Here is a 20139-nt window from a genome sequence, read left to right as displayed (position 1 = left end):
TCTCACTTAGTTTCCTTCCCGATTTGTCAACAATACATTTTGATTCAATATGATCATCCCGAGTCCATGCGTATACGTTGTGTTACAAAATGCACTATTGCGGACACTGCACTATATGTTTGGCAAGAAGGATTGATTTTGTGGATTACTTAGTCTGTTACATCTGCTGTCACTTGCTGTTATGCCATTTCAAACTGTAACAGTATAAGACTACCATATCCTGGACTACCTTTTCCATTACACTTCAACGGCATCGTCGGAGCATGGTCGTCATAGAAAACGACCACACAACGATCATTAGTTTTTGCTAATGGATAAAAGACTTGTGAACAAGGCTGGTTCTATTGATTGAGCTCCTATTGCTAATAAATCAAACGAGATGTCGTCTAAATTAATAATGAAATGCCACTTCAAGCTATGCTCGGGTGAATCTAGCTGTGAGTTATGATTTGGTCATGTGTGCTAAAGAATCTGGGAGACTAATCAAAAGGCACGTCGACATCGGTGCAGATTCAAGTCGGCAGAGTATTTTCCAGATGCATTCGGTATTTTGCATCGGAACGAGTTGAGAGAGGAGGCACTTGGTAGTACACATTCTAGAGGATCATCTCCTCATTCTTTTAAAAGTGATCATTAATTCTTTGATAAGTTGCACAAAGACCATGTAGGTAGACCAAAAATACAGACCAAAACTCGAAGCGCCAGTCGTGGGTTTTAAACATTGAGGTCTACCCGAGCGGTGTCTCTTGATTTGACAAGGACATACAGCGAGGTATCAATTTGTATTCTAAAAGTACTCAGAGTGAACATTTGCAATTAAATTAAAACCTATCGGTCCTTGGTTGCGACACCAATACACTCCGACAAACGATATTTAATTCTTTTTGTAGGAGTGAAAAACCCTGAATCTCAGGATGCTGTGATCAAAGCCTTTAAGAATACTGTGCACGGTTAAAAATAGGGCGACTGCGTCAACATATTTCAGAGGTCGGAATAGACATATCATAAAAAAACACCAAAGTGACATTTTCTACCATCCCCTGACCAAGCAAAGATCGATTAGATCAAACGATTTCAGAAAAAAGCTTATTTACCACCAGAAAAACTGAGACAAAGGGCTTTTAAGTCCACGCTAGCGACAGAGATTAAATGGGAGGAATCGCTGTAGTGTTTGAGAGTATTGATGGTAGGCATTGTGTTAACGGTTTACTCCTGTTCACCACGTCAACGGCATCCACCTCAAAAGGTGTCACATGAGAAATTTTGCAGGGAAACTCAATAACCAAAGCGCGGGATGAATCAATCTCCAGTTAGAGTACACTTGAGTCCGGTCAGCCCACGCTGTTTACTGGGAATTGCCTTGCATTTTTTATATCTATAAGGCTAGTTTCACCGTAAGTTCTCTGCCATAGCATTCCGCGATAATGACGTCACTGCAGCTGCTGCCCTCTATTTCCCCATCGCTGAATTACAGGCAATGTCGGACAAACATGCGGTTTCGTAATGGATTCAGGCTTTCTAACTAGGGCAGTTAGATTCAATCTGGCACATGTCCGAATGTTGGAAATACTACATGATTGTTCTGAATATTTCTCTCTCTGACTCTATGGTATCATTCATGCTAAAAACAATGCAGGGTCAAAGATAATTGACTTTGAAATAAGCTCAAATGCGTAGAAATAAGTGTCGATGTCCGACTGTCACGTGACTAAAACGTCATCAATATCTTATTCAAATGACCTTGTGAGCTATAAATAGTAACGTCGCGGAATGCTATTGGGACGCATACGTTTCCGACAGCTTGCGTTTAGATGATGGCAGATGAAACATTGTTTGCCTTACCCTTTCTGTGTCACGTACCAAGAGCGTCATGACTGAACTGTTGAAGGACCGCCCCAGGAGTGTTATTGGGTTGTTGATAGTCGGGTGATGGTCTGTTTTGTCTGTCATATTGTTTACCATGTAAGCTTACATCGATGGCCGAGTGTCCATAGTGTGAGACAGTGCCAATGAGGATGTTCTTTAACCAGGATAGCGATGGTTCGGGCTTTTTGTGTTTTTTTGCCTAACACAATTAGTCACACCTTTCAAGAAATGAATATCAAACTACTTCAGGTTTTTTTTTCATTTTGTTGGAAAAAACGTTAGAATGTTGGAAAATTGCATGATATTTGTGTTTGCCGAAAAAACTTTCACCTTTATTTCTAAGATCATACGCCTTTAAATCGTGACCTGCTTTTCGAGATGATGGTGTCTGCCTAATATTGTTAAGTAAGATCCATCACAACGCACTTCCGCTTGCCAACGGAAGCTAATAAGAAATTGTAATTTGGCCTTGGGGAATTCAAAAACCTGCCTCATCATTAGCTCTGTCAGAAGTACAACGCTGTGCCAAAGCTCGGTTACCGGGAAACATTGTAGGCTGATCGACTAGCAGTCGGGTTGGAGAGCAACCCAGTGGTGATGCAGGGATAGGTGTTAGTTCGGCCAAATAGTTTGCCGTTGTTAGCCGAAGCACGGTTAGCTTTGTTATAGAAACCAATTGGTCATGCACGGAAAGAAGACATGCAGTGGGGGAGGAGCATTGCCAAAGCTCATGCGGTTGTGTAAACCAACTACATGTAGCTGTCTGCTTGGGACCCTGTCACGCGAGGGGATGGCCCAGGTAGGCCAAAGCCTGGGTGGCAATGTTTGCCAACAAGCGCTTGTACAACGCCCCAGCTCCCAATGCCAGTTGCCAAAGACGGAATGTCATGGCCCAGACAAACGACTTGTGCATTACCGGCGGCGACAGCTCGTGCAATCTTAAAAACACTCCGATAATTGCTGAATGTTAAACTGGCTAATAGCATGGCAAAGACCAATCTTGCAACATGATGCATCACCACGAGACATGTGTAATGCAAGCGATTACAAGTTTAATCTGATGCGGCTAATGACTAAGAGTCATAGTAATCACTGGGCAGCTATCAAAATTGTGTCACTGATTAAACCGTCTTACTGCAAATGCCCCCCCCCCCCCCCCATACACACACACACCCCACAAGGCTAAACAGATTTCCAGCTTTAACAGATGACGGACCATGTGTGTTGCATTCGGATATTTGGGCAGATGAGTGGCATTCCTGGATGTTCCGTTAATAAATTAAACGACCCCTTCAAACAAAATTCTAGTGGCGGGGTGTCTCTTTCGTTTGAGTTTCGTTCGAGGGCACAGCCTTGGGCACCATTATTATCTCAACAGTCGATCGCCCGCCTGGCCACTAGGCAGCTGCAGCAATTCATCACCCTGTCCTCTCACTTCATGGGATTAATGAACTGTTTATGATCTAGTTAACTGGATTACATTGTTTATAGTCTGTTAGGTTGTGATGATGTAGCTTGCATGCCCTCGTAATGTGATCTATTGCATGCGTCCTGTAGCTTGTAGCTTGTCAAGAGAGTAACAAGAGCAAGTAGTTTGATCCGTTTCGCTAGGTTTACATATAGTTTACGTTGTCACTTGGGTTTACATATGTAGTTCACGTTGTCACTTGAAACGTGCAACGTTCAGAAGTCAGCAATGCAGCCTACATACGATTCGCGATGTCACATTTTACTCCCTTGTGCCGTCATGTCATATTTTCAAGCCAATGTCAATTGACGAACATGCTCGTGACAAGTGACAAGTGAATCCTATGATGTAAACGCGGTTTATAGGGAGACTATAGACAGAAACTATCATAGGCTCATGCTGACTTACACTGGATTAACGTCTCCATACTTAGCAGAGAAGGTGGGCTGGATTGATGTTCGAAAGTGGCCAGAAGGTGTCTTCACTACATCAGCACTATTTCACGAGAAATCTTTCTATCGCTCTGTCAAATCGTTATCAATTCCCTCGTCATAGCATAAGACAACTGCATGGGGACCACCAATCAGACTAGCTCCATCCTGTCTCCATTTAAGCCACTCCATACACTCATTGACAGATAGAAAAACCGCTTCCCATCATTTCCAAGCTAAAGTTTATTGCTAATAAAGTATCTATTGGCGAATTATTAGGTCCGTATTGAGTAGATGGCTAATAAAGTACAATTTGGTATATACCTTGGCCACAGCTTGACAAACAGTTGTCTTGTTTTATGACTATTGGCTTGTAGTGGTTTATGGTGATCATTACGTCAAGATGTGTACACAATCAAGAGATTCGAATCTGCACTGAGAATCAGCAGACATGGAGATGCGTGCGCAATCAATAGTTTCGGAACCGTAGCTTACTTTTTCAGAAGTTTTGAATGTAGGCCTGCCAACAGCTACGCTTAGTCCTGGCAATGATACAGAGTTTTGTGCCGTCTACATGTACATGACATCTTAACTAATACGTGAAGCACTAATAATAGGCACATGCCGATTTATCGTCAATGCGATTTAGCGTAGATCCGACGCACAACGCCGATAGGTCGACGGCACTTGCAAGCCTGAGGAATAGCTAGGAACGACGAAATGTACTCTATCGACGATTTTGAAAAATTAATCCAGATGGTTTCTTCACGACTTGTTCTCAATAGTCAACATTGTGAATCATTGCATTTTTGCTAATGTCTCTGGCTCCTAATTTGAAAGTGGATTATCAAGCAGCAGCAATGGGTATCATAAATCATGGCTCCTTGGCAGCTAGAAATCATGGTAATTTGAAAAACGTTCCTTGATGCATTTTGGCAAAATTTATGTTAGCGACGCTCGGGGAATTAAATGTTTTTTATACATGTACTGCTGGCACGGACATCTCTCGTCTCTCTCTTTATAGAAAGTGTCCAAAATGATTGAAAATGGTCAAGTGACTGCAACCTCTATTCCCTGGGAGTCAATGCGCTCCCCCATCACTTCCGGTCCTTGAATTGCTAATCAAGTAGTCCCCGGATGAAGAGATTGAAGTGACTAATATTTGGGTAATCCAGGTAACCTCGACCCACCGCTCCGCTCTGTAATGATTGACTGAAAGAGACTGGTAAAGATTATCAACCTGGCCACATTTACCCAATTTTCAATGATGTACACTAATAGCATCTCCCTGCACACGGGTGGTGATACACGAAATGTATCCGAAATTACTCCGACGCTGTTTTAATGCTGGTTTCTACATGTAAATCAGAATCGACTTGTATCATAAAAACAAAGCGTTTCAAAGCTAATGTGGAAGAAGCTGTCATTTAGATTGCTGCTAAAATTATCCATAAACAAAGCTGATGGCTTGTAAAAGTGCGCAACCTGCTGGGTGAGGTTGTCACCCAGCAGTTTCTTTCTCTTTATAGTCTTGTGTGCGGAGGTTTGGGGACGTGTACTGTCCACACGGTTGTTTTGGTCGTAAACCCCCACCCTTTCTTAATGCTGACAATACTTAACGTCAATGCCATTGCAACCAAAGCAGCTTGAAATTCATTTACAATTTTGCCGGAGCCATAACTTAGACTAGTGTATTCAGTGCGAAGCGTCCCTAAATAATTTATGAAATTCAGCATCCTGGCCCATTAGTTAGAATCTTGCACCAATTCGAACAGGAACACGGATCCCGATAGACAGATCCAATAACTCCTCACATAATTTCCTTTCGCTAGAACAGAACGGCAGAGGTATTGTCTGAATTTTGAACGGGGTAGAAATGGAATTGGACATTTCATACTGTGCCTCGGATAGATTGTTGGGGCACTGGGCGATTGTTTAAAGGAAGACTGTAAGCAGGAGCCAGGTAGGTCAGATTAAGTTACAGAGGGTCGCCACAAGAAGTCTGTCTCTCCTATCTCCCACGAGTACATCAACACTATTCACACTTAGTCTTGTACAAGGAATATCAAACACGATTCGGTCCCCGAACTGTGCACATCAGTCACTTGAAGGCCACCAGTTTGGCCCACTGCAAGCGCTAGCCTTTAGCCTCCTTTTAATCTAAAGACCGCCACTTTGTAGAAAGTATTCAATAATTTCCACAAATCGTTCATATATTTTAAAGTAATTTTCAATGAAAAATGACGACAAAGTCGACATGCATTCGACACTATATTTTTCTGGTCGACTCAAAGTGGACGGGCGGAAAAAACTGTCGGCTCGACACGAAATGGTGACCCTGAACAGGGGAGGTACGCTGCATCGTATGAGTATCGGTTTGCACGCGACTGGGCTATCTCAAGTGTAAACGGAGGCCAATGAATCTCCTTAGAAGCCAAGTTTTTCTGCTAGGACGCATAAAAACGAGCGTCCATCTGTCTATTGTTGCGAAAAAACTGCATCCGGGTCCTCTGATGGATATAGATAGACTCGTAGAGTCATCACCGGAGGCAAAATTATTTTCTTTACTTTCCCGTGCTTGAAAGAGTTAATTAATTTCGTTGATACGATCCAAGACACATAATCACAGTTCTTTCTTGGTTAGTGGGACCACTTTTCCCAAAGCATTCGCAAACAGCTAAGATCCATTTATAACCATAAAATAGATTAATTAGATGTTATTACACGACTGTGCACTTTTTCCCCGGGCTGTCCCAAAAGCTTGATGTACGTGAGAACCATCTCTACAAAAAACATCCCCGCAAAGAAAAATATATCAAATATAAAACAGATGAGTGTATTTTACCTTAATAGTGATGAAATGAATGGCCGGATATGAGCTGGGCTGGTTAAACCCTTTGGCTACACTTTTTCTGGTGGAGTGGTATTATTAGGCAGGCACTGCGGTGAGCTAAGGAATCGTGTACAATTAAAAATATTGTAACTTTGAACACTTCTAATTTGGTAGCATACGCCACCGTCGCCCAATGAATGAGTTCGTTACTAGAAAATGTATGGAGAACACTTAACAAATTTCCCTCAGTGGTGAAATCTTCAATTCAACAAGATAGGTCGTCCCTCACGTATATTGCTGACACACATCGTGAACGATACACATACGATAGTCAATCTCGTCATGAAATATCGTTAAATTTTGTAGTAACGTGGCGTCATCGTGTTACTAATTTCCCACACAATACACGGAAGACTTGGGCAATTAACTTTAAATCCAATAAGACGTCAGGCGTGTGGTTCTCGACTTCCATTGGGACCAACAACAAAATGGCTGAGAACATTTTTCAATTTTCAGTTTTTGGGATATCTATATGCGTTCGCCGTCAGGAATTGATGCGTTGTATTAACCCCGAGGGAGATAATTCAAGGAAAGATAAAAACATTGAGTCGCCCTATAAAAGGCGTAGGAAGGAGTTATCTGGTCAAATTGGTGGTCTCAAGTGACTTATATAAATGTTTGGCTAGGAGCTGGAGCTGGGCTGACTTGCCGACAAGTCGTTCCTCGTACAGATGTGACTACTTGCAGTTCTGACTGACTTTTGAATCGTAGAGGCAACAATCGGTGACTTGGCGTAACATACTCTCGCCCACGTGGCTCCTCATACCTGCCGTCTCACTCTAATCAAATAAGTATCATCCAGTCGACTCTTACCTCATTACATATTTTTGCAGACATTCACATTCACACATATCATGATGCATTTCTATTGGTCTCATACCGGATGAAGCGACATTGCCGGAAGTTTGGATTCATTCCTTTAGAGAGGTGAATAACGAAATGAACCTTTTCCATCGCTAAGTTTTTGGTAGAGTAACTGCTGATTCAGGTACATGTACTTTTTTGCAAGGGTTGCAAAAATCTATGGTAGAATAACTGATTCAGATACTTTCTTCGCAAGAATAGCGTAAGTTTTTGGTAGAGTAACTGCTGATTCAGGTACTTTTTTGCAAGGGTAGCAAAAATCTATGGTAGAATAACTGATTCAGATACTTTCTTCGCAAGAATAGCGTAAGTTTTTGGTAGAGTAACTGCTGATTCAGGTACTTTTTTGCAAGGGTAGCAAAAATCTATGGTAGAATAACTGATTCAGATACTTTCTTCGCAAGAATAGCGTAAGTTTTTGGTAGAGTAACTGCTGGTTCGGGTACTTTCTTCGCAAGGGTAGCACAAGTTTTTGCCGTAGAGATACTGATTTAGATACTTAGGTATTGATCTCATACTGGATGAAGCAACATCGTCGAAAGTTTGGATTCTTTCCTTTAGAGAAGTGGAAAACGAACCTTTTCCGTCGCTAGGCTTTTGGAAGAGTAACTGCTGATTCGGGTACTTTTTTGCAAGGGTATAGCAAAAATCTATGGTAGAATAACTGATTCAGATACTTTCTTCGCAAGAATAGCGTAAGTTTTTGGTAGAGTAACTGCTGATTCGGGTACTTTCTTCGCAAGGGTAGCACAAGTTTTTGCCGTAGAGATACTGATTTAGATACTCAGGCATTGGTCACATACTGGATGAAGCAACATCGTCGAAAGTTTGGATTCATTCCTTTCGAGAAGTGGATAACGAATCTTTTCCGTCGCTAGGTTTTTGGTAGAGTAACCGATTCAGATACTTTCTTCGCAAGGATAGCATAAGTTTTTGCCGTAGAGAGAATGATTTACTAGGTACTTCCTTCGCAAGGGTCTATCCACATACATGTTGAGCCAGCTACTTTTACAAGAGTCCGTACATCAGTCTTCTTCCTGGGTATATTTTGATGACATTAGTGCGCTAGGCTACAGCCTTGTTTTTTAGCCAATCTTTTAGGAGCAACTGCCTTGTCGCCCCAGGGGATACGTGGCGGTGACGAGTCTGTGACTACTAATTATTTTAACTCTATTCCATCAATTTCTCCAAATGAAATCTTGTAAAAAAATGAGTGATTGATTTGATTAATTGAAGAATAGACTTAAAAGCTATTGGTATTGCGCGAATCAATTAAGAAATGGGGAAAACGCCGGGGCTGAGGAGAAAAACTACTGTTCGTCTTCAATAAAGTAGGACCATAAGGATTACTGTTCCACCATGGGATTTCCCGCTGCGGTTGTCACCGAGGGAAACCCATGTTCGGCCCTAGCATTTGGTGATTAAAGCTTCTTACGTGGCGCAGACGTATCACCTAAAGACACCAGTTTGTAACCATAATTCACCTTAGAACCACCGGGTCCGAGTGCATGCCTATACGGTGACTGCAGGGAAAACGCCCTAGTAGAATCAGTAGGTCACGTCCTTACCTTGTATGAGAATACTAGAAATACGTGTTTTCCTTGGGTATTGGAAAACCTGGATCAGGAAATATTGGACTAGAATGGACAACCGTGGCTCGTTGCTCTCCACCACCTGGATCATTTCCATTTCTAATGAATTTAGCCCCAGTTATCTGTTTCCTCAGATTCCGTTGTTTCGACGTGACCCTCGACGCGAGTCTTTGGCCAGGTTGGTAATGAAGTGTTTGAAGAAAGAAAGAATAAACTCTATGTCAGTTCATTGGTGTCCTGGCGATTCCGTGTTCTTTCTAGATTCCTTAAAATATTTAGTATTTGGCCCGGGCGGTCTGCCTTTTACTTGGGAATCCAGCAATCGAAGTCATACCCGACACCGAAATGAATATTTACTCTCGACTAGCTAGCTACATTCGATAATCTTGTATTAATCTTATCATTTGATATGTCCTGGCTGAAAATAGCAGAGTGATCGATACTTATTTGCAAAAGAGCGTCATATTTCACCTTCTGTTATGAAGATGTCAGCAGACGTTTGCTTCTGTAGTATTCGTATGAAACCTTGTCGAGGCGTTGTTCCGGTTCATATAATTCTTGTTAAAACTTCGAGGTGTATTCGACGAGGCATTGTCTGGTTTATATAGTTCTTATCAAAACTCCGAATCGATTTTCTACGCGTTGTCTGGTTTATATAATTCTTGTTAAAACTTCGAATTGTATTCGAGGAAGTACGAAAAACACTGAACAGTCTGTGTTTTATGTACCTAGAAGTCTAACTGTTCAGTTATCCGGTTGCTCCACACCTGGAACTAAAAGAAGGATGCATATACATCTCGTCCTTTAACATGTTAGCGCTTTAACTTGTCAGCGGAATCTTCGTACTTCATCACATGTCAAAGAAGCTTACGTGCATATTATCCTTTCCAAAGTATACAGATTTAGTCTCTTGCGCCTCGCCATTTACCCAACCCTCCCGTAGGCGTCCGGCCTTGTTCAGGGTATTTCCTGTTATTCACCACAGTATAAGATATCAAAGTCGTTTGATTACGGATTTAGCCGCCACAGAATCCACCGTGATCTGCGGCACAAGCTTTTATAGTTGGGAGGGGGCTTCGTGCGTAAACAATAAAGGAACCGTTGTCTGCGTTGTAGCTTTGCAGTTTGGAGGTATATTACGTGTACGTGCGCAAACAAAGACATTTAGTCTGCATTATAGCTTTGTAGTGGGGAGGTGGCTTCGTGCGTAAAAAATGGCAGTTTGGGCTGCATTGAAGCTTTACGTAGGGAGAGGGCTTCGTGCGTAAACAGTAAAGGCAGTTTGGGCAGAATTGTAGCTTTGTATGGGTCTTCGTAGACTCGTTGTAGATCTACAGTCTGTGCCTGCACTGCTATCGGATTTTAGTTTCCAATCAGATGAATCGGCGGGGTTGCAGGGCGGATGAATCCACGGAAACTCTTTAAAGGCACAACGTGACGCATTTGTGCATCTGGACCACAAAGGTTTTTCCATCTTATCAACCCCGTTTAAAGACAATGAGGTTCAGGATGACATTTTTGATGCGGAAAGAATCTGTTTCGTGCTATTTCGCAAATTAAGAAGAGCCTTCCCGCGTGCGTCTGGAGGAGCACTGAGCTACTCCTCGACGCAAAGAACGCGATCTATTTAATACTGACAGTGCCAGGTTTCAGACTTTCCGTTTAATGATACGGGTATCTTGAGCAGGGTTTGATTGTGAATGTTTCCCTTCTTGAAGAGGATGAGAGGCCATCAGTCGAGGTGATTCTCGTTACAGCTGCTACAAATATTGGCCATGGCTGGCTCACAGGTTGTAGGGCTCTTAAGCAGGCCAGAAAATGTCACTCGCCCGAAGCTATTCTTAGGCAAGCCAGCAAATGTTACTTGTCAGAAGCTATTCTTAAACTCGGGCGGGGGGGGACTATAATATTGATGATACAATGTAGACATCAGAACCGAAATATTTCAAGGAAAAATCGTTAACTATCGGAAAATATACATGTAGACCTATAGACCTCATTGACGATTCCATTCAATTGTACAACCTAAAATCTGGGGAAGTCCTTCAGATCTGAGGAACATCTTTAGAAGAGTAGCGGCCGTGTCAGCGAGTGATTATGATAATGTCCGACTGAGTTAGGTTACCCTTCACCATTTCCTCGTGTGGGGCTAGCGAGCGACTCTCTCTCTGAGAGTGTTGGTTTCCTTAGAAGTCCAGCGTTTCCTTACCTCCAACATAAAAATAGCACAAGACAGACTAATATTATCCAGCTACATATAGTATATTGAGCAGAGATGTCCAGATCGTCGTGACATTTGGACTACAGCCGTCCACTGCCCGGCTGGCCAACATGTCACTTTATCTTGTGGACAGGGACCGCCTCTCTCTATGACAGAGTTGATTACTTTCGAGGTCTCCAGTTTCCTCCTACACAACATTACAGATAGTGGTATCGCCCAGAGCTGATAACCGTGTCCTAGTTGACGCTGACCCCTCAACTCAATATTCAACTATCAACCAAATCCATAGTTCCCACTGCTTCTCATTCCTGAAATCGTTTCGCTCGCACTTCTTTAAACCGAGAGGAATTCCCCCAGAGGCTCAAGAAGCTATTCATTCCGACCTTCTTAAACAGGGGCCATCGCGGTTCATCTCCGGTATGCAATAACCATACTTCACTCAGTCTATCCAATGCAGCCTCGAGCTGTTGTGAATCCGGATGAATCGAAAAATCGAATTATCGCATTGGCTGGCCTGGCCTCGGGCGACAGTAATGATAACGGGGATGCCACGAGATCGATACCGATAGCTCGCCTATTGTTGTTAATAGTTGTACAATAGGGAATGCCAAACTCGAGTTACGTTTATGAGATTGGTCTTTGAAAGGTATGCCTATGTCATCTTGGGGATTGGTACGCAACTATTAGATGTACGAGAGTGTTTTGTTGTCGTACGATCAAGGAATACCAACGCAGACTGGTTGAACCGGAGATGCAAATCTGGGGTCACTCACTATATTGCTTGGCAGACCCGCAGTTTTTAACCTATTGGGTTATTGCTTGGCAGACCAGCCGTTTAACCTATTGGGTTATTGCTTCAATGGCAGACCAGCTGCCGTTTTACCATTGGGTTAATGCTTGGCAGACCAGCAGTTTTTAACCTATTGGGTTATTGCTTGGCAGACCAGTCGTTTAACCTACTGGGTTATTGCTTCAATGGCAGACCAGCTGCCGTTTTACCATTGGGTTAATGCTTGGCAGACCAGCAGTTTTTAACCTATTGGGTTATTGCTTGGCAGACCAGCCGTTTAACCTACTGGGTTATTGCTTCAATGGCAGACCAGCTGCCGTTTTACCATTGGGTTAATGCTTGGCAGACCAGCAGTTTTTAACCTATTGGGTTATTGCTTGGCAGACCAGTCGTTTAAATACCTACTTGGTTATTGCTCTTCATGCAGACCAGCCGTTTTATCTACTGGATTATTGCTTAGCAGACCAGCAGTTATAATTATATACATGAACTGGGTTATTTATTGGACAGGTTTATTGATGAGTCTCTCTACGTCATCTACGTTGTTTACGTTTATATAAAACATGCAGTAAAACTTTGCTGACGACATTTTCCTCATAAGTGTTGGCCACTCAATATATGTACATGAACAATCTTCTGCAGCAGACGTTTAGTCTTTTCAAGTACTTTTTGACGCCATCTCTTTTCTTTATAAGATTCTCGAGAACTCGAAAGGGAGCATCGCGTGATAGGCACTCATTTCATGTTGCTACTGATATACACGATTTTCAATACTTTCATTTAATATTTTTAACGATCTAAAATCCAAGTGCCCTGAACAAATATGATCGCACGTCTACGTCAACGCTTTTTTAAATGATGTACATATACTGGTAATCAGCGTTTTGATAGATGGTGAAACGTTTCTGATTAATGGTTCTAATGATAAAAAAACATCAAAAAGTCATTTTAAAGGATAGTATCCTACAGATTTGCAAGGTATTGACTTGACACTTGGTACTTATGCAGCCTAAATTTCCGCCCGGTTCGAGTCCTGGTTTGGCCACCAGGTGGCCAAATTCGAAAACACTATAAACATGTCTGTGGGGGAGGTGAGCACAATATGGCCCTAGCCATTACATTTACCTGTCGTTATCAATGATGTTCCATGGAGGCATAAACACGTATCTAGAAAAGTAATTCACTCGACGACATGCAACCCCCTCGTCAACATACATCTATGTATAGCTGGCAGTGAACTCAGAGGCTTAATAATTGTACCCGGGCTGTACCATGGTCAACATTACCTTATATTTCAAGAACTAGCAATATCTTTTTTACCCTTATATGGATGTTGCATGGAGGCAACAGCATATATCAAGCAAAGCCCTCATCGACTTACATATTCCATCATCTTCTCTACAGGAACTCTAAGCATCTTTTTTCAATCTTGTCCTGACAGGCTTTGATCTTGAAGGTTACAAAAACACGATAAGAAACCTGTTATTGTCGAACATATAGAATGCAAATGAAGGACGCCGGGTGTTCTGTGATCAGGGACGACAGGCGTTGTTGGCAAACATAAAAGGGACTACAGGGTAGCGAGTGTGGGTGTGTTGGGGGGGGGGGATTATGTGACGGATATACAGAACACAAAACATCCCTGGTTCATCTAGGCTGGGGTTGTCTAAAACCATGTTACTTTAACAGAGATGTTAAGTCTGAAGACAAAAGATTGTGATGGCATTAACTGAAAAATTTAAATTATTTTGAGATCAGGAAACACATCTCATATAGTTGCAAAACATAGTTTGCGGACGAGGCTTTTTTGTCGAGGTTGTTTGGGTCCACGGTTTGGCCAAACAACTCCTGTATACTGGGCGTAGAACCTGATCACAATTATAGTGATATGTATGATCGATGAATTTGATGGAATACCGGTCATTCATCTGAATCTGAATCTGAATCCGAATTGTTTGCCAAGGTGTCGCAATTCTGCAAAAGTACCTAGGTGGCCTCCGGTACAGAATAAAAGCTTGGTTGTAAAAGTTGCCATTACCATGGAACCATCATGTAGGTTTTACGCTCAGAAATGTGCTTTAGAAAGCCATTTTGATTACGGTAATTGGAAACACCAAGTACATGTCTGTCACACACGCTACACCTTCCCCATTGCCACTGGGTCTTTGCGAGAAGAGATTGTAAAATCCCCGAATTCTAATCAAGAAATTAGCCAGTTCAGTTGCTGCTTTGAGCGGCGACTGGCGGGCAAGCCAAATATCCCCGGCTTTCCTTGAATTCAAAGATCCAAAGTTCACCGACTCAAGTACAATATCGATCGACTGCCCCACATCCATCATCATCCATCATCGACTATTTTTGTTCGGATAATCCCTGGAAAAAATTCAAGGCCACCTTAAAATAGCTCCTCTTTCGCTTTCTCGCTCCATTAGTGGGCTTTGAAATTGCTTATGGAATTGTTATCGAACTGGAGGTATTGTTGTCTCACTAAACATTCCGAGGGTGGAGCTTGGATAGATAGACGTTCGAGGAAAATCGGTTCGTATACGGCACTATTGGAAGTAAAAAAACAACGTATTTCCGTGCGAGTATTATCTCTTGATTACGTATATGATACGCGGCGTGAATTATTAAACGCTTTGTGGAGAAATCGTTTCATACAGAATCGATACATTTGTACATCTTTTTAACAAAACGTACGAATAATAGTCCTACGCGAACATGACATTTTCGTCAAGAAGAATCAGACGAGGTAATATATCTTTTTCTCTAGAAATACCCAGGTAAATCAGCGTGGGAGAATCTAGATTCGAGATACACAATTCCCACTTAACATGTGATGTCTGCTTAATGTCAGAGTTGCTTTCTTTTAGGCCTGCGAGGCGTATTGGTGTCGCTCTTACTTAATGATTTTAATGTCGTCTCATCTTGGCTTTCATCTCAACAGCTAACACAATGCCGTAGTGAAGAAACACGTCATATTTTCTTCGTAGGCGTTTTATTTTCGCTGATTTCCCATAAAATCGATTTGGGGAAACAAGAATCGCGAGTCCGTGTCCGTCTCAGAGTCCGTGTAGTTTCTATTAGAGAGAAAAACTAACTGGTTATCCGCTATACTAAATGTGAATTTACACTAATGAAAAATCTCAAAATCAGTTTCTGATTTCGAATTTTGAAAGAACGGCGTAGACCTTTCAAGGGACAATATAGGCAGCAGCTAGGCAGACAAGATAAAGTTACACAAAACCGCCAATAGGGGTCTCTAACATCTCACAGTAGGTCGAAACTAGTCACGCTTGTACAAGGGATATATTTAGTGCCGAGCCTGACATGACCAACGGCCCTTACTCATTGTTACCGTGTATACTAGTCACTTGAAGATGGCCGAATTAGCCCCTATCCTCCTGCCTATAGTCCCCCTAATGTAATGTAACTTGTTTTCTACACTGCATAGGGCTATGAATTGCACCACAGTAAAAGTCAAAGAAGTGGTCCCCATAAAGAACTCGATCTGCGTGTTACACCTATTGTTCCCGCCAAGAGCAGAGCGTCAATAAAATGAGATAGTGATCACCTTTCAACGACGTCGCTCCTTGTTAACCTTTCCATAAATCCACTTCTCATCCTTTTGTGGGAGCAACCATAATGGGCGTTTTTGATACAGGTGCCCCGTTACCATAGTTACCCTTTTCAATTAATTTGTATCTAATGGGAAAGGACGTCCTAATTTGTTGGAGGATAGATGATTAGTGGCATGATCTTGTTCGTTTGAAAGGATTGGAGTCTTTAGATGTTGTGTCAGATTGGTCTGGTCCCGGGCTTTGGTGCGCCACATTTTCCGAGGGTATTCCACAGCCCGAGGAAGGATTTTCTGCAAATGTTATCCCTTCCCAAGGTCAGGATGAAGTCTACTTAGACTAGGTTCAGCATTACTGGTGGTACAGTATGGCTATCTCGACGAGACATCACGTCATGTGGCTATTCCAATATTGTCGGGTCCTTCTGAATGCAACTAGTGTGTGAAGCCGATAACATCTTTATATGGGCCCCCGGGATCGGAGGCCGTGCTACAGAACGGCGCATTATCACTTCATGTCACAACAATAGACCAACGCCACTCAGAATATATGTAGCTGTGATTTAATTGTCCGCCACTATACGATGCAAAAGATTGGGAATTGCCCACTAGCCATCCGCATCCTCGCAAAACCAGAGTCAGTCGTATCCTCCTCGCCTCGCACACGTTCGGTCGTTAGTGCGGAGTGTTAGCCTGAAGTTCAGGATGGCTAAGCCTTCAGGAAAGGCTTACTCAGAAGTACAAAATCCTCGCCTTACAGGCATGAATGAGGGTGGGTATTCAATGTTTCTCATCTGGTGGGTTCGCTTGCCCTACAATCAAGGACCATCGGTTTCGTCTAATTCGTGAGACGAAGCAGTGGAATTCGTAGGACGATGCAATAAGTGCCTTGTTCAAGGACACAGCGACGAAACAGAGTGATCCTTTTGGGAGTCGACCTCACGACCCTCCGATTCGAGCCAGTCGCTAGTATCGGCCCGCATGGACGGAGGCTACGGAGGCAATACCGCTGGATGTTCAGCTGAGTATGTATTGGAAGCCTTAAGCCTTCAAGAGTTAATCGCATCTAAGCGATGTTGTGATAACCATGAAACACTGCATACGATCTATGATCCGATCGTCTGCCTCCGACATGATAACCAATGACAAGCTTTCTGTTCTGCTTTGACATATCTGTCACCCTGCTGGCAAAGACAGCGGCATACACCCTGCTGGCAATCGATAATTTGGACAAAAACGCGCCTTTTCACAGCTTTCTGCTAATTGGAAATAGCTCTAAGTGCCGTACTGGGATATGAAACTTGATGATAATAGTTTATGGAGTGCAGTTCATGGATTGGATGAGCCCTAAAATCGCTTGGAGTGCCATCTGGATTCTGCGGGTTAAACTGAAATACCAATTACCTCGAACCAAAATAATAATACGATCAACGTCCTTTAATTAATGGCATACGGCATTGTATATGCATGTATGCATGTAAAGGCTTGAAGAAAATGCGATTGTGGATTCAGACAAATCTCTGATATTAAATCTAAATCAGCACAATCACAGGATTTTAAAATTATTGCTCTTACATTTTTAATATTATATTATTTTTTATTTCTATGTTTTAAATCCTGGTAGGTGGTTTTATGAATGAATTATTATCATTATTATATACTGGTCATTCAAGCGTCTCAAGCCATTCTCAACTGAAAAAAAAACCTATTGACCATTGTACATGTACCTCAATCAATAAAAAATACATCGCCGGCTTTGAGTATTCGGTTCAAATTTGTTGCAGATGAAATCCGACCGGGATCTTAAAATTAAAACCGCAGTAATCAATATTCCTGTTGTTTCCCCCCTTCCCGCTCCCAATTTTGCCATCTTACTAAAAACGTCGCCTCGTCCATCCATTATAAAGCTCGTGAACCCACTAATTAGGAAAATTGTGACATCCTATAGTGGACCTAATGTTATTGTCAGCGGTGTAGTGTAGTACCCACCCCCCCCCCCCCCCCCCCCCTGGAAAAAGGGGGAGAGAGATTGAAAGCTCACAGTAGAAGCCCCCTTGTTCCCATGCTGGACGATCCTATTCAAGTCCTAGGACATCTAAATCCGGATCCGAGCGTTCCTTTTATCCCCGGATTTTCTGCGTAGCCTGAGGGGGTCGTAAGGGAAGTTGGAAAATGTACATCTTTGATGATTTGACCGGAAAAAGCCCTTGCACTGAAATTAATCATTTTCAAGATTGGCCCGAGTTGTTTTCACCAAGCTCAGGAAATACTGGCGCTGCCTATTCCACATGGGAAGAAGCTTTCCAAGTGTTAATAAGTTGAAGAGCCGCGCCCTAAAAGCACGTGTTTTGGGGGTGTGGCACTTTAAACCACGTGCTTTGGAGGTGTGGTCCCTCCGTTTATAAATTTGGTTCAATGAGTTGTCACCATGAGGCGCTGACCGTTTTTCATTATTGATAATTTTAGCCGATACATAGCGCTGTAGTACCGTAGTGGTTGCTGTGGTGAAATTCCAGGCAACGCTGCTTCGTTCAGGTGGTCTGATTTCTCCTATACATATCATTGTCGTCTGCAAAATGCGTCTTTTGGCGACATGGACAGAATGTAGTCGACACTCATCTTCAGCAAAGGAGGTCCATAAATCCAGGTAAGTGACCTCTGACCCAGGAACATGTGCTCGAACGTGCACCGAAAGGGAGGAGTGCGTGTTTTAATTCATGTTCTTTCTGTGGTTCTGACGTGAGATTTTTTATTGCGTTTTAGGAGGAACTTGATCAGATGTCTCAAGGTCGGGGCCGGGCCGGTAGTCTGAAGGAACCAAGTACTGAGCGGCCAAGGGATGTACCTGGCAAGTCCAGCAGAAGTGACCACGATTTGAGGAGCAAAGTCGTCTCACAGCCACCACACAAAGTGGATAGCGAGACACAAACCCTGGCGAATAGGGCCGGTAGCAGGTATAATAATAATTCTGAGGGAAACTGCAGTAAATCGAAGGGGCGCCGGGATACCCTGGAGATGGGAATAAAAAATATGGAGGTGCAGGATGACGATTCGATTGTTCAGACTGTGGAGATATTGAAACGTCCTGGCCAGACCCTTGGTTTTTATATCAGGGAGGGTAATGGCATGGATAGACAAGAGGGCGTGTTCATTTCACGGATTGCGCTTGGTAGTGTTGTGGAGAATAACGGATTGCTGCGGGTAGGTGATGAAATTCTTTCTGTTAACGCTGTTGATGTGGGCAACGTCAGTCTTGACGACGTTGTCATTCTTATGTCTATTCCTAAACGCCTCGTTTTAAAAATACGGACTAGTCGGTCTACGTCTAAAAATGCTTCGTGTCCGAGTCTGTCCACTCTAGACCAAGAAGAACCTCCAGTTGTTGTCGTCAAAAAATGTCGGTCGTCTTCTGCGACTGCGATCGAAATGACGGAGCGCTGTCCTGATGAGTTCAGTGGGCGCTATGGCTCTAGTCCCAGCCATGACCCATATTCGGGACACGGTTCCTCCCGCGGTGAGCCTCCGTTGTACAAATCAAAATTAGTTCCGGGATATCTGAAACGTGCTGAACAGATGGGGGAAATGTCCGTAGATGTCAGTTTTGAGCAGGGGAAAATACGGGATGGGGGTCACTCCTCCCCTGGAGATCGGGGTAGGTCGATGACATCTAGTGGACAGTACGCAGAATATAGCCCAAGACCAAAGCGCTCACAGTCACGATACGCTAAGGATTATGTCGAATTAAACCTACGTCGAGATTACTCATCTGATTCCGAAGTCACACAGTCGTTTTATGAACGCAAACCGCAAAGTAGGGCATACACAGTTTACGCCCCTCTGCACTACGGAGACCCACATCAGCAGTTGGTCGTTACGGATGATGAAGACCCCTACAGTATTGGACCAGACGGGGTTCGTCTCAGACACCCTAGGCAAAATAAACTTCTCTCACCGGATGCATACAACTCTGACTCGGAACTCGTCTATCATAAAATACCTCAGAACTCGTCTATCGCAGCGTATTCAGATTCGGAGACGGGTTACATATCTAGTGTAAGTGCGGGATGCGTGGGCGAGGATAATCGTAGTAATTCGCTTCCGCGAATGGACGGAGGTGAGAGTAGCGACGAGATACGCCATTGGTTGAAGAAGTTTGACACGTTGTCATGTGATGTCGATGATGATGGGCATAGTCCGCGGATGAAGCATGGTAAGTCATATTTTATTTTTAGCAACATAGAAGACGACCATAAAAAGTATTACCTGGTAATATCGAATTTATTCTGGTAATATCGCAATAATTTATGATATTTATAAGGAAACAAGATCGATGGAAATAGTGAAAACAAAAAGAATTGATCTCCCAAAAGTACATGTGGCAGAATTTGGTAAATACAGTAGAACCTCTCTATTATGGACACCCTCGGGACTGATAAG

General features: G+C 42.9%; 1 protein-coding gene across 2 annotated transcripts in view; it reads left to right on the top strand.

Moving 5' to 3' along the window:
* LOC135486516 (rho GTPase-activating protein 100F-like) overlaps positions 1-20139 on the top strand; it is a 156063-nt gene that overhangs the window by 43323 nt on the left and 92601 nt on the right. For both annotated transcript variants that reach the window (XM_064769353.1, XM_064769352.1), the window contains exon 2: positions 18466-19912. In XM_064769353.1, coding sequence (XP_064625423.1) covers positions 18466-19912 — 1447 coding nt within the window. The remainder of the gene's footprint in view (positions 1-18465; positions 19913-20139) is intronic.

Source organism: Lineus longissimus, chromosome 4, assembly GCF_910592395.1.
Source record: "Lineus longissimus chromosome 4, tnLinLong1.2, whole genome shotgun sequence".
Taxonomy (NCBI): domain Eukaryota; kingdom Metazoa; phylum Nemertea; class Pilidiophora; order Heteronemertea; family Lineidae; genus Lineus; species Lineus longissimus.
Note: the sequence above shows the minus strand (reverse complement) of the source record. Positions and strands in the feature narration are given on the sequence as shown.